Below are 15,741 nucleotides of genomic sequence, written 5' to 3'. Positions count from 1 at the left end.
GATGAGGGATATCGGAGAATGGTCCGAAACTCCCCTTGATAGATAATCTATAAGTACTATGGCCCTTATTCTGGTTGGTGCGGTAATATCCGCGTGCGTTCGTGCCGCCGATGTTTTGTGTCTGCGCATGTGCAGAGGCGTCTCTGCGCATGTGCGAGCGGGGCGTACGGCCAAATCCCGCATGAAATGTGAACACTCCGAACAGGGGGTGGAGAGGGGCGTGAAGGGCTATTTGGGCTCATTACCATATGCATACGCCCCGCGTTTCATGGGCGTTCCCATGCAAACGCTAAGCGTACGTATGGTAATGCGGCCGTGACGCACGTGTAGGGGGCGGACATATGACATCGCCGGATGTCAGCTGCCCGCCCAGATCCCTGCTTTTGCACGGAAAAATGTCTGTGTGGTCTGAGGTTGCGGGACCTGGTGGACCACTCGGTCCTGCATTCGATGTTCTGCGACCATCGAATGATGGGGGAGGTTCCCTGAGATGGAGGAGGCGTATTCCATGAAAAATACACGTGCGGTCCATTCGGCCAGCTTCTTACCGCGTACGGACGGAGTTGGCGATCCGTATGGAAGACGGGGTTTCGCACGCACGGTCCTGGCCGCATATTCGGATCCGGCCGCACCGATCAGAATAAGGCCCTATATCCGGGGTTAAATCTGGGGAAGTTAAAGCTAAATCTATACGCGAAAGAGTATGATGTGTCGCTGAATAACACAAGAATTTTCGGTACTTGTTTCCTAGAACGGCCACAATCGTGAGTGATCGTGGCTCTTAATTAAGGGACACGATCCTCACGATGTGGCCGATTTTTTACAATTTTTTCCATTTGATTGACAGAAATCGGGTCAATCGGTCGGTCGCGACCAATTAAAATCGGCCGCGATGCGACCGACCGATTGACCCGATTTTTCCATAGACTTCAATGTTAAAAAATCTTTTAACATTGAAATCGGTCGGTCTTGTGCCATTATAATGGCACAAGATGAGATGGACTTGATTAAGTCCATCTCACATAGGGAAAAATGATAAAAAAGGTGAAATGGGCCAATATGACCCATTTCACATTTTTTATGTGCCCGCCATGACCCCACGATAGACGTGAACCCGAAGCGTGGCGAGCGCAGCGAGCCCGCGAGGGGCGGCGGTGCGCGTCCTCCGACCTTTTCATTTCCCTACTATCCACTAGGGCGTGGAGTGAGAATATAATAGTGTGGCGAGCGCAGCGAGCCACCGAGCCCGAAGCGTGGCGAGCGCAGCGAGCCCCGCGAGGGGACGCGTATACCTGTGAAGTTAGACGCGTCCCCTCGCGGGGCTCGCTGCGCTCGCCACGCTTCGGGCTCGGTGGCTCGCTGCGCTCGCCACACTATTATATTCTCACTCCACGCCCTAGTGGATAGTAGGGGAATGAAAAGGTCGGAGGACGCGCACCGCCGCCCCTCGCGGGCTCGCTGCGCTCGCCACGCTTCGGGTTCACGTCTATCGTGGGGTCTAGCACACTTATTAACATTTGGGGGGGCAATTTAAACAAATCTGGTGTAAAAAAAAAAAAAATCGGGTGAAAAATCGGCAGATCGGATCGGTCGCATCGTATGCGACCAAATCGCATGCGATGCGACCGATCCGATTTTTTATCTTACGACCACAACGATCTAAATCGTTGTGGCCGTTCTAGGAAACAAGTACCGAATTTTCTAACATCCACATTTCTTTGTCTCCACACATCCACCAAACCCATCTCTGTCACAAAATGTGCAAATGCGGTAGGGGAGGATGTCAATCCATTTTTAGGTACTTCTCTCCACCTATCTATATCTGCATCCATTACATTATTGAAATCTCCTATGCATATTATGGGGGTCATGGGCGAATTAGCAATAAATTTAACTGCTTGTCGCAGCACTTCATTTGAATATGGCGGGGGAACATATACAGTCAATATATGTATTAATTTACGATTAATGTAGGCGCGCAAAAAAATGTATCTGCCTAATGTATCAATTTCTCTCTGCTCCAACTGAAACTGTACCGACTTTCTAACAATTACCGATAACCCTCTCGCACTCCTAAAAAAGGTAGAATGAAAAATATGCCCGACCCAAGGTTTTTTAAGTGATAACACTTTATTACCAAACAAATGAGTTTCAAACAAACATATTACATCAGATTTATATTTCTTTATCTGCGATAATATTTGCTTCCGCCATAGATGCTGGGAGACATCCCCAGTCAAGAAGTGAGTTGAATAAATTCAACAGATATGGAGTACAAAATTTCCTAAATAACTTATACACCTCCGCTGGGAGCCCATCACACCCAGGAGCTTTTGAGGCGGGAAGCGATAATATAGCAGCATCTATTTCCTGTATTGTAAACGGGACATCCAGAGCCTCAGTCTCCTCATTCGATAAATGTGGGAGTTTAATTGTCTCCAAGTAATCCTCCAACTGTATATCAGAGTACGAAGCCCTAGATACATACAAGGAAGCATAAAAATCACAGAAAACCCCTGCCACCTCCACCCCTGAGTAGCATATTTGTCCGTCCGATTTCTTTATCTCTTGAATTATATTGCTATTGGCAATATCCGTGCGAGCCAGATATGCCAAATAGCTGCCATTTATCTCGGCATTTAAGTATTTCTCATGTCCAGAGAAAAGAAGCCAGGATCTTGACTTTTCATACAGACAATTCACCCATTCCCTTTGTGCATCCTGCCATAGTGTTCTATCTGCGTCTGATTGTGACGCTACGTATTGAGCCTCTAATTGCCTACTCACTCTTTCTAATCTCTCTTCTTCCTCTCTGCTAGCTGTCTTAATCTGGGATATACGTTTAATAAATAAACCTCACATATATGCCTTAAAAGCATTGTGCTTTATACTGGGGTCGGAGTATAGCAAATTATCTATTTGAAATCCCTCCCAAGACGATACCAAATCCAACCCCTCTCCCATAAGAGTCAGCCAAAACGGATTGAGCTTCCATAATTTCGTCCCCTGATCTGGGTTTGTCCTAATGATGAGGGATATCGGAGAATGGTCCGAAACTCCCCTTGATAGATAATCTATAAGTACTATGGCCCTTATTCTGGTTGGTGCGGTAATATCCGCGTGCGTTCGTGCCGCCGATGTTTTGTGTCTGCGCATGTGCAGAGGCGTCTCTGCGCATGTGCGAGCGGGGCGTACGGCCAAATCCCGCATGAAATGTGAACACTCCGAACAGGGGGTGGAGAGGGGCGTGAAGGGCTATTTGGGCTCATTACCATATGCATACGCCCCGCGTTTCATGGGCGTTCCCATGCAAACGCTAAGCGTACGTATGGTAATGCGGCCGTGACGCACGTGTAGGGGGCGGACATATGACATCGCCGGATGTCAGCTGCCCGCCCAGATCCCTGCTTTTGCACGGAAAAATGTCTGTGTGGTCTGAGGTTGCGGGACCTGGTGGACCACTCGGTCCTGCATTCGATGTTCTGCGACCATCGAATGATGGGGGAGGTTCCCTGAGATGGAGGAGGCGTATTCCATGAAAAATACACGTGCGGTCCATTCGGCCAGCTTCTTACCGCGTACGGACGGAGTTGGCGATCCGTATGGAAGACGGGGTTTCGCACGCACGGTCCTGGCCGCATATTCGGATCCGGCCGCACCGATCAGAATAAGGCCCTATATCCGGGGTTAAATCTGGGGAAGTTAAAGCTAAATCTATACGCGAAAGAGTATGATGTGTCGCTGAATAACACAAGAATTTTCTAACATCCACATTTCTTTGTCTCCACACATCCACCAAACCCATCTCTGTCACAAAATGTGCAAATGCGGTAGGGGAGGATGTCAATCCATTTTTAGGTACTTCTCTCCACCTATCTATATCTGCATCCATTACATTATTGAAATCTCCTATGCATATTATGGGGGTCATGGGCGAATTAGCAATAAATTTAACTGCTTGTCGCAGCACTTCATTTGAATATGGCGGGGGAACATATACAGTCAATATATGTATTAATTTACGATTAATGTAGGCGCGCAAAAAAATGTATCTGCCTAATGTATCAATTTCTCTCTGCTCCAACTGAAACTGTACCGACTTTCTAACAATTACCGATAACCCTCTCGCACTCCTAAAAAAGGTAGAATGAAAAATATGCCCGACCCAAGGTTTTTTAAGTGATAACACTTTATTACCAAACAAATGAGTTTCAAACAAACATATTACATCAGATTTATATTTCTTTATCTGCGACAGTACCAATGACCACTTAGAAAAAAAATACCCTCCACATTGCCTTTATGTCGCTAAATATTCTTAAATTCCTTCTGTATTTACAACATAGATTATTACTCCTCTGACCCATTTCACGTAATTTTCCACATATAAGGGTATCATAGACATGCGCATAGGTAATAATAGTACAGAAAAAAAGAAAGAAAAAAAAACCTCCCTTACTCTTACCTGTATAGCCTTGAAATTTTAGGTATACCCATACCCCACATAAAAAAGAAAAGACATCATAAAGAAAAAGTGAATATTTAATCGGGGGGATAGTGGAAAAGACCACTACACTTTCTTCAGCAGGATCCCCTCTCAAAAAACACATATTAGGTCCTAACACCTCACGCTGCAGGGGAATATAGGGAGGAGGAGCTGGGTGGAGTCGGATGGGGGAGAAAAAAAAACAAAAAAAACACCCCACTCCACCACATCCTCTCTCACCCTTCCCTCCTTCCCTCCTTCCCTCGAAGTTGTTTTATTCCTGACTTACATCTCTACAACATTAATTAATCATCTCGAGCACATATTACAAAGTATTCCTCTATATAGCATGTGGCTGTTTCTCCAGCCAATCCTCTGCTTCTTTCGGAGATGTAAAGAAATAAGTAGAATTATTAAAGATTACTCTTTATCTTGCTGGAAATAACATTGAGTACTGTATACTGCGGTCTCAAAGTTTTTTCTTTACTTGTATAAACTGGGAACGCTTTTTCTGTACTTCCTGAGCGAAGTCCGGGAAGACAAGTACATTCTACACATCCAAATTTAAAGGGCCCTTTACACGAGTCAACTAGTGTCCCGATCTTTGTAATGCAGACAACGTGCAATGATAGTTCTAGCAGGAGAACCTGGTGGTAATGGACGAGATGGTAGCCTATGGGCTCGTTCTTGTCACGCTAGCAGTGGCACTAGCTGGAGTGTAACGGAGGCTAGGTGCCTTGATGTAAGGTTTTTGCATAAACGACAGAAGGGAGTGATGCACTTGGATAAAAGAAAACCAGTTTTAATAAAGATACTGTAATACAGGAGATGAATAGTGGCACAAAGGTAATACTGAAGCTATGCAATAACCAAAGTCAATGATATATAAAAGTTATTGTAAAGTTCGTAGTGGGTGGAGCACGAGGTTGATATCTGAAGATGGCTTGAAGTGTAGATTGGATAATAAACGTAAACTTGAATAATCGAACTGAAGAATATACTTGGAAAGATGATTGGATTGATGATTGAAGAATTGAATGAAAGATTGGACGATTGGACGGGGCTAACCTTGTCCGGACCGTAGAGGCGGCAGCAGGGTCCTGCAGGTGGATGGTCGAGTACAGCAGGCAAGCAGAAGGATTCCTCTTGGAGATACCTGGCAGGCAGCAGCGAGTCAGATGTCTAGGGAAGGACATCATTTTACTGACTGACTCCTAGACCTAGTCAGTCAGTATTTATCAGGAGGGCTGCACTGCAATTGGTTAGAGCTGATTGGCAGTGCAGTCCCATTGGAGAAACCAGATGGCCGCCGCCTAGGGGCGGCGACAGTTCCCAGCCTGCAGGAAGCATGTGCAGCAAACTCCAGGCTGTGTGTCCAGCAAGGCCCAAACAGGCACAGAGCATCATGGAGCCTCAGAGGTAACCATAGTATGGGAGGCATGGGTAGCAGCCATGGTGGTCGTGACAGTTCTATAGAGAATTGTGATGTGAATGCAGCCTTCCCAAACAATTTAATTAACCAGTTCTCGATGAAGATCTCTGGGGTGGCTCCTTCCGCTTTCTCGGGAATCCCAATAAATCTAATATTGTTTCGTCTTAATCGCCCTTCAATATCGGCAATTTGATCTTGCATATTGATTATCTGTGTAGACATTTCTGTTACTTTCAATTGGATAGGAGATGTAGTATCCTCCAATGTTGAGATACGGTGTTCGGTCTCACTTACCCTATCCCAAATTTTTTGTAAATCCCGTCTCAGCAAGGAGACGTCCACCTGTACCTGAGCTATTTTTTCTCTTTGTTCCGAGGAGGATATAGCCTGTAATATCTGCTGGATGGGTTGCATTGTATCTCCGGGTTTGGGAATTTCTCCCTCCACCACAGAAGTTGATAAACTGGTATCCCCATGTTTAGCGGAGCTTTGTGTTTGCCGAGTGTATTTCTCTAATTTCGCTGCAGCGGCCGCTGCTGCTGCTGCACCCTTCACCATTTTCAATATTTGAAAGGAGATCAGACTATATTTAGCTGCACTTTAACTATATAGAATAATTCTTAAACAGGACACTTTGGAGAGATAAATAACCAAACTGTTCAGTCGATTTACAGAGTCTTAGGCCCCTTTATCTAGATTTTAAGGAGCAAATAGTCAAATAACACAGGAGTTTTTGCAGCAGATAGCACACATTGATCTTCCTTCTATTTCAAAAAAATGAGCACAAGCAGCAAAAAAGTCTCATCACCACGTGGCTGTTCTATGGATAACTGGTGCCTTGTTATATTTTAACAAGGAGCTATATCATTCATGGCTCTTAGTAGTAACTTATAAAATACGCTCAACTCCTCTCCCCGTTCCAAAAAAAAAAGGGATGATTAACTGATCAATGTCGTCACTTTATAGAAAGTCGGCATGTAATCCTTTAGTCACACACTAGGCACTTTCTCTTCACATAAAAGTCTTTCAGCTGATTAGCCTGCAATATCTCCTTTATAGTTTTATGGAGTTGAACTCCAGCTCCCACCTGTTCTCTTGCAGCTTATCCAAGGCAGAATAACTCACCGCCTGCTACCACATCCAGGGAGCACCGAAAATAGTCACCACGATTATCTTCCTCCTGGAGCTCGCTCTTTCTAAAATAAATCAGCAGGCTGGGGCTAGAGAACCGTCTCTTGTCTGGCGGCGTCCTCTCTCACAGGAGCCGCCTCAACCATCAGTTGTTTAAGCCGGGACCTGCCGCACACTCGCCCAGCCCTCTCTTGTCCGGCGGCGTCCTCTCCCACAGGAGCCGCCTCAGCCAAAATAATTTCAGCCGGGACCTGCCGCACACCAACCCAGCCGTCAATACCTCAGTGCTTCTCTGCGTCCTCTCTCACAGGAGCCGCCGAGCCTAGAGACGCCGGAAGGGACCAGCCGCACACCCGCCCAGCTGTCAATCACTTGCTGTTCCGTTCTCCACGCTGCTGGGCTCCACGCTGCTGAGCTCCAGTAATCGCCACAGTTCTCTAAGGAGATGTCCCCGTCAGGCTTCCACCGCAGCGTGGCGTGTCAGGGCTCAGGATTTCGCTATGGAGGTAAGAGAGGAGCTACAGCTCATGGCTGCTTACTCCATGCTGACCCAAGCCACTCCCCCTATTGCTGAACTCTACGCTGATCCGCTCTTTTCAGTCCCTCCATTGGTTGCCTGTATATCACTGCATTCAGTATAAAATACTTCTACTTACATACAAAGCCATTACTCTGACTACATCGACTTATGTCTCGTCACTTATCTCAAAATATATCCCCACCTGACCTCTCTGCTCTGCACAATATCCATCACTCATCCGTACTCATTACTTGCTTCCACTTACACTTGCAGGATTTTTGTTGGCCAGCACCCACCCTATGGAATGCCCTTCCACGTACATTAAGACTCTCTAGCCTCCAAACTTTCAAGCGTTCCCTGAAAACTCACCTCTTTAGACAAGCTTATCATATTCCAGAACCTCCACATAACCTCCATTAGCTTTCATATCTAATTGCATCAGATCAGGACTGTCTTGTAATCTGATGGGACTGCCATTCTATGGAATTCTATCCTTCTGTATCCCTCCTATTATCCCTATAGATTTTAAACTTGTGAGCAGGGCCCTCCTACCTCTTTGTCGGTTTGTTTCTACCCAGTTTGTTTTATCACTGTTGTTTCCTATTGTAAAGCGCAATGGAATATGCTGCGCTATATAAGAAACTGTAAATAAATAAATCAGTGGCGTAGCTACGTTTTGGGCGCCCCCCCGCCATTAGGGGGCCCCCCCTCCCCCGCCGCCGCCCCGCCGAGCACCCCTACCCCGCCGAGCACCCCTATCCGCCGCCCATGCAAACCCCCCCTCAATCCCCCGCAGACTTACCAATAGCGCTGGTCCCGGCGGCTCCGTTCTTCTGCTGAGGACCACCAGAAAATGGCCGCCCCCATACAGCAGACAGTTTCAGAGAACTGTGTGCTATATGGGGGCGGCCATTTTCTGGTGGTCCTCAGCAGAAGAACGGAGCCGCCGGGACCAGCGCTATAGGTAAGTCTGCGGGGGATTGAGGGGGGGTTTAACTATAGCACCACAGCCCCCGGCACCCCCACATGCACAGCGCCCCCCCCCCCCCATGGTGGCGGGGGCTGCGGTGCTATAGTTACGCCGCTGAAATAAATAAGGTCAGCCCTTCCTATAAAAGTAAGTGAAAGTGCCTGCCTCTCTGTCAGAGTACAGTCTCTCTAATCTAGTTCCATTGTTGTTCAGTACTATTCCAGTATTGTTACTAAAAAGCAAATCTTCAGTTACTTCCATCTGGGCTCAATTCCATCAGTGTTACCATTCCTGTTGCAATCACTCAGAGGTATACTATCCACAGACAGTCTTTATTTGCTGCCAGTAATTCAGGGAGCTACTTGTGTCACCAGCACCTGTATTCGTAAACCAAGGCTTAGGGCCGAGACCTACATGCAGTGCTGCCGAGAGGTTGGTCAAGGCCCCTGTAACATTTCAGTGGTGTGACCACACATCCTAAGATTAGGACATGCCCCCAAAATTTTACCGGGGCCCAGCCAACTTCTCGGCAGCAAAAGGGAAAAATTTTGTTGACAAAAGTTTTAGTGGAGCAGGGAAGATTTGGTGCCTCTCAGCTGGGTTAGTTCGGGCTCAGCAGCCTCTCTGCAGTGCTGTGCTGCTGCTGCCCTGGAGAGAGGGGAGTGGGTGCAGCAGACCAGGGCTCCCGCTGGGCAGCTCCATCAAGCCCGGGCCCAGATAATTAGTACCCCCCTTGTCTCAGCAGTCAAGTCCATGTATCTAATGCCTCTAAGCCAAAACCCTCTTGAGAGGGTCCCTGATGAACACCACCAGCAGTTTCCATGCCTCAGCTCTGGGTATTAGTCAATTCTGAGGTACAGGATTGCATCCTGAACATTTGTGACACAACGACAGAGACACACCTTATTATTTGCATCATGTACATTGCCAAAAAAGGGCAGTGCTTTTACTAGAAAGATATGGCTAGCAGAAGCATTGCTATTAAAATATTGGTCAGAAACACCATCCAAAGTAGCAAATATAAACACGACTCTTGATAAATAACCACCATATTCACTACAAAATAACATCTTAACACACAGAAATAGCTATTAACTGAAAAGAAAACAACTATAAACCTAAAAAAAAAAAGTCGTCCTGAAAATGCAGACTGTACTAAAAAAGAACATATAAAATGTATTCCATTCTACCAGCTGCTCTACCTGCACTCTATACGTGCCACCATCTGCACCAGGTAGGACCTCACACTATTCCCCTCCAGGACCAATGGAATATCAAAAACACATCTGCACCGATAGCATATGACTGTTTATATGTCCACCCACATTTTTACTTTTTACTTTTTTAGTCCGCTAAACAAAGTAATTTTTCCTGGTATTTACTTTTGTTGGACTTGTATTAACAAGAAGAGCAATGCTTCACTACCAGATCCTCCTATTGATGCAAGATGACCACAAATAAAAAAAGATACAAAATAAATATTATATATAATATATTGTTTAAGTACCTACGTACAAGTGACCTTGCAGAGATTATCAGCACTGTGCTAAACTGCATTAATGCATTCTCAAAGACATGCTAGGCTCCGGGTGAGTGTATAATAAAGTCAGGGCCGGTGCTACCCACTCAGCAGCTCCTGCAAAGCAGGGAGGCGCCATACTGAAAAGGCGCTGTCTCCCTCCCTGCTCTGCTAAAGCTGCCTCAGCCCTCACTGTCACTGCCTCCTGCACGCAGCCCGCAGCGCCTGTCTGACAGCGGGCGGCAGTATGGAGAGGCTGAGCAGCTCCCTGCACCGCGTACACACTGTCCTCCTCCTGCGACCTGCCCCCTCTTCCTCACGGACACTTGCGCTGAGGCATGTAGCGCTGTCTGTGAATGCCTGGATGACATGTCATGTCCGGATCCGCCCCCTACCCATTGCTCCCTGCGCCTGTCAGCTGTCAATCAAATGATGAACAGGCAGCAGCGCCAACTCCCCTTCCTTCCCTCTTCTCAGTGTGCTGTGCCAGTGCCGCTGCCAGTCCTCAACACTCCGCCCCCTCTATCTCCTCCCCTCTTCTTCCATCTCATCCTTCTCTCCCCTCTTTCCCCCTTAGTCACGAGTGCTGCACATACTTTTTGTATTGCTTTCGGATCGCATCGCACACACATTGCATGCATGCAGTGCGATGCGATGCAATGTGATCTAGCCCATAACGTATGCGATTCTCGCAGCGTGTATGGGCACCTTTAGTGCCTGCAACATTTTGCGGACACAGCACTGAGATGGTGGATCCTCCATAGGATCGCATGTTGCATACACTCCCACAATCGTGCTGCAGCTTGTTGCAAAGGCAATGTGAAAGAGTCATCCTCGACTCTGACCTGTCCTTTCTTCCCCACATTCAATCTGTCTCCAAATCATGTTACATGCATCTAAAGAACATATCCAAAATACGACCGTATCTCACACAAGAAACTACTAAATCTCTTATACATGCACTCATTATATCCCGCATTGATTATTGCAATAGTCTCCTGACTGGTCTTCCCAAGAACAGACTCTCACCACTACAATCCATTTTAAATGCTGCTGCTAGGCTGATCTTCCTTGCAAGACGCTCATCATCTGCTGATCCGCTCTGCCAGTCCCTCCATTGGTTACCTGTATCTTACCGTATTCAATACAAAACACTTCTACTAACTTATAAAGCTATTAACCATACTGCACCAGCATATATCTCTCTACTTATCACAAAATATCTCCCATCTCGACCACTCCGCTCTGCACAAGATCTGCGTCTCTCTTCTGCACGGATCACCAGCTCCCATTCACTATTACAGGACTTTCATCGGGCTGCTCCCATCCTATGGAATGCCCTTCCACGCACAATAAGACTCTCCAATAGCCTCCAAACATTCAAGCGTTCCCTGAAAACTCACCTCTTCAGGCAAGCCTATAATGTTTAAGTTCTACATGCATAACCCTCTGAGGCACTTATGTATTATATAGCTACCCTTCTGGACTTGTAACTTGGTGGGACTGCTATGGTATTACTGGTGCCTGTCCTTGTGTTTCCACCAATATCCCTATAGATTGTAAGCTTGCAGCAGGGCCCTCCTACCTCCAAGTCTGTATGTTGTTACCCAGTTTGTTTTATCACTGTCTACTATTGTAAAGCGCAACGGAATCTGCTGCGCTATATAAGAACCTGTAAATAAATAAATAAGAGTGCAAAATGTATGGTTTGCAGGAGGGCGCCGGACACCCTAGCACCGGCCCTGAATAAAGTCATTGGAATTCTGGAGCATTAGCCCTGCTTCCACCCCACAACATAACAACACAGGCCACATGACTATCCTGTTATTAAGAAATGTCAATTTCCAGTTACAGTAGCTGGGGAAAAAATTCCAGAAGGAAAAAAAGATCTCCTGACTCTTTTCATTTCCCCATTCTAAGGCTTGTGTCCAATTATTCGTGCCAGGAGGGTAGTCCTGGTTTTTGTTACAAGGCTTTCACACTGGAGGTGACAGTCGTTATACTCCGATTTACATGAAGCCCAAATCAACTGATACAATTTGGGTCTCCATACAGTAACAGAGGTTCAAATTAACTATTAGTCTGTGTGCGCACACACTATACCAACCAGTGCTTACAACTAAGGAAACTAATTAACTCTAATAATAATTGAGCTTAAACTAAAAACTATATATTAAGTGGTCTAAGCCTGGAAAGGCACTCTCTTTGGCTTACACTTGATTTTATGTAGTATTGGCATTTAAACTGTTGTATTGTATTATATATTATGTCTATGCTTGGCAATAAATTTAAATTTACCTATAATACTAGGAATGTTTGTTATAGTAAGTAGCAGATACACATTATATTAATCCCCTTTCTTACATACTTTTTTGATGAAAATTGCACATCCCCTTATAAGTAGACAGCCGCACTGCGTGCTCCCGGATCACAGCACCAACTCTGATATATTAAAAATTTAGAGAAAAGAGGCAGTGTCCTTATCATTCATGCATTATTAAATGTCAGTAAAAATACATTTTCGACGATAGCCAATTGTAGTCATTATCCTCAATACCAAGAGCTCTGTTCTTACCAGCTGGTCATTTAGATTAGGTGGTGTCCAAGCTTCAGCTTCTACTTCTGCTAAGCTATCATCTGAGTCAACAGCATCTGAGGAATATATCATAAATGAGTTGAGAAACTCAAATTAGAGAAGATAGCATTAGCATGTTTTCTGCAGTTTCTCATTTGACTACTCCTAAAAAAAAAAAAAAAAAAATTCTAACCCTTTCAATGTCCCATAGAATTAGTTCCATTCAAGGGCCTGAAACTTTTTTCACAATATGATCATGATATTAGACTAAATATATTTTAATGATGTCACAAAGCCACGCCCCCACGACAGGCTGCCGCATCAAATTGTGGGTCCATGGATGGGGGAGGGGCTAAATGACACAAAATTATACAAAGTGCCTCATTTTTGCCCCTTCCCGCAGACCTGCGAAATTCAAAGTTTTAGACCGCAGGGAGAGGGGGAGCAGGGCTATGGAAAAAATGTGGGAGACTTGCCCACCTTCCAGGGGGGGCCGGGAGGGGGACCCGATTTGCGGGACCCTCCCGGCCATTCCGGGAGGGTAGGCAAATATGATCTAATGTGCTTGTTCCAGCTTCAAGATGTTTAAATTAGCTCACACACTTAAGTTTGAGGACTTCCATTGACCTTTTGAGTTTTGGAACCAATTCAATAAAAATGGTTTAGGAACTATTTCTAAACAATTTTGAGCATCTTCACTGCAATTGAACCAGTTCTAGGACCACAAACTTGTCAATATTACAACTATGAAGTTGATCCAAGTTGGTTTTATGATTTGAAGTCTTAAGATCGGATTCAAGTTTGAACAGGGCATTGGAAAACTAATCAGTTCCAGTCATTGCTAGATTTTTCCACTTTATCACTCCCTGATGTTTGATACATCTCTACCTCTATGATGTAACTATTAAGCTTAAATGTGTTTGAGAAATGCACAAATGTTTGATTGCACTGACTGACAATATAGTAAAATTCTGCTAAAAATCTTACACTCTGCTACTATGCGTCAGACCACGGTACCTACTTATCACAGCCAAACGGATGTTAAATGGTTTGTATTTTCTGTTTGGAGTTCTTGTGGCTGCAGATCTTGGAGAGACACTTACTGTAAGTCCCTTTCAGTTGTTGCCATGTGTCTCGGTTTTCCTATCACAGAAGTCTTTGGATTAGGATGGCTATTTAAAACCATCTCTTTTAGTAGCTCATGATAACCATCTGGACTGTGAACCTTGGCTCCTGGTCACCTTAGTGTTTCTAGCCTTCACTATGCTCAGGTCACAGTTCTAGCCTGTACTCTTGCATTGCTCTTTTCACAGAACCAGCACTAGACTCCACTAGAGTCCATTACACTCTGCACCTCTACATTAATAGAGTAGCGTACATTGGTACAGGATCACCAAATCTTACTAAATCTGTGACAGTCTATAGATGAAGAATAAAACAAACTACTTTTGTACAATTTCAAGCATAACTCACAAAGAATTATTCTAAAGTAATGTCCCAGCTCTGGCTCAACACTTGAACTTGTGATATTACAGCATGAGGATTGTAATTGTACAGCACTTCCACGTGGAAGCATAAAAAAGAAATGTAGAACCTCTAAAATGTAATAATTTCTCTGTTCAATTTACATCCTATTGAACATTTACAATATTATTTCTTACATTATCTTTATTATGCATTTACTTGATCTCTCCTACCTTGGAGAACCTGGAAGCCCATACTCAAAAGGGCAGCAACAGCAGCGACAACAAGGCATCTGTTGAGTGTAATTCCATTCCAGGGAGCCACATCCTCGTCTCTTAAGGGAACCAAACTTTTGGGCTCTGGCTTCTTTTTCATTGTTGCACTTTTTGGTGCTTAGAGGAAAAAGAAAACATTAATCAGCAAAACCTTAATTACAGCTGTGCTCATAAGTTTACATACCCTAGCAGAATTTGTGATTTTCTGGCCATTTGTCAGAGAATATGAATGATAACTCACAAACTTTTCTTTCACTCATGGTTAGTGGTTGGGTGAAGCCATTTATTTTCAAACAACTGTGTTTACTCTTTTAAGAGTGCTGTATTTCAGATTTAGGCCCTTATTCTGATCGGTGCGGCCGGATCCGAATATGCGGCCAGGACCGTGCGTCCTAAACCCCGCCTTCCATACGGATCGCCAACTCCGTCCGAACGCGGTAGGAAGCTGTCCGAACGGACCGCACGTGTATTTCTCATGAATACACCTCCTCCATCTCAGGGAACCTCCCCCATCATTCAATGGTCGCAGACCATCGAATGCAGGACCGAGTGGCCAGGCAGCTCCCGCAGGGATCTGGGCGGGCAGCTGACATCCGGCAATGTCATATGTCCGCCCCCTACACGTGCATCACGGCCGCATTACCATACGTACGCCCAGCGTTTGCATGGGAACGCCCATGAAACGCGGGGTGTAAACATATGGTAATGAGCCCAAACAGCCCTTCACACCCCTCTCCACCCCCTGTTCGTAGTGTACACATTTCATGCGGAATTTTGCCGTGCGTCCCGCTCGCACATGCGCAGAGACGCCTCTGCACATGCGCAGACACAAAACATCGGCGGCACGAACGCACGCGGATATTACCGCACCAACCAGAATAAGGGCCTTAGTTATTTGTGGATTTTTCTTTGCATCCCAAACAATTTTCCTGGCAGTTGTGGCTGACATTTTTGTTGGTCTACCTGACCGTGATTTGGTTTCCACAGAATCCTTCATTTTCCACTTCTTAATTAGAGTTTGAATACTGCTGATTGGCCTTCCCAACTGCTTGGATATCTTTTTATATCCCTTTCCTGTTTTATAAAGTTCAATGACCTTTTCCCGCAGATCCTTTGACAATTATTTTTGCTTTCCCCATAACTCATACTCCAGACATATCAGCGCAGCACTGGATGAAAGACGCAAGGGTTTCAGGAGACCAGAAACGCACTGAACTTTTATACACACACACACACTGTTTACACGTTAACAGATCACAGGTGAGGATGGTTACAGTGGCGTAGCTACGTTTTGGGCGCCCCCCCGCTGTTAGAGGGGGGGCGCCCCCCCCCTGCCGCCGCCCCGCCAAGCACCCCATACCCCGCCGCC

At 45.6% G+C, this 15,741-nt stretch overlaps 1 protein-coding gene across 1 annotated transcript in view; it reads right to left on the bottom strand.

Annotated features, from left to right (window-relative positions):
* JSRP1 (junctional sarcoplasmic reticulum protein 1) overlaps nucleotides 1–15,741 on the bottom strand; it is a 101,220-nt gene that overhangs the window by 18,897 nt on the left and 66,582 nt on the right. The window contains 2 exon segments of the mRNA XM_083179406.1: nucleotides 12,634–12,710; nucleotides 14,331–14,489. Coding sequence (XP_083035532.1) covers nucleotides 12,634–12,710; nucleotides 14,331–14,489 — 236 coding nt within the window.

Source organism: Crinia signifera, chromosome 1 (assembly GCF_055691185.1).
Source record: "Crinia signifera chromosome 1, ASM5569118v1, whole genome shotgun sequence".
NCBI lineage: Eukaryota > Metazoa > Chordata > Amphibia > Anura > Myobatrachidae > Crinia > Crinia signifera.
Note: the sequence above shows the minus strand (reverse complement) of the source record. Positions and strands in the feature narration are given on the sequence as shown.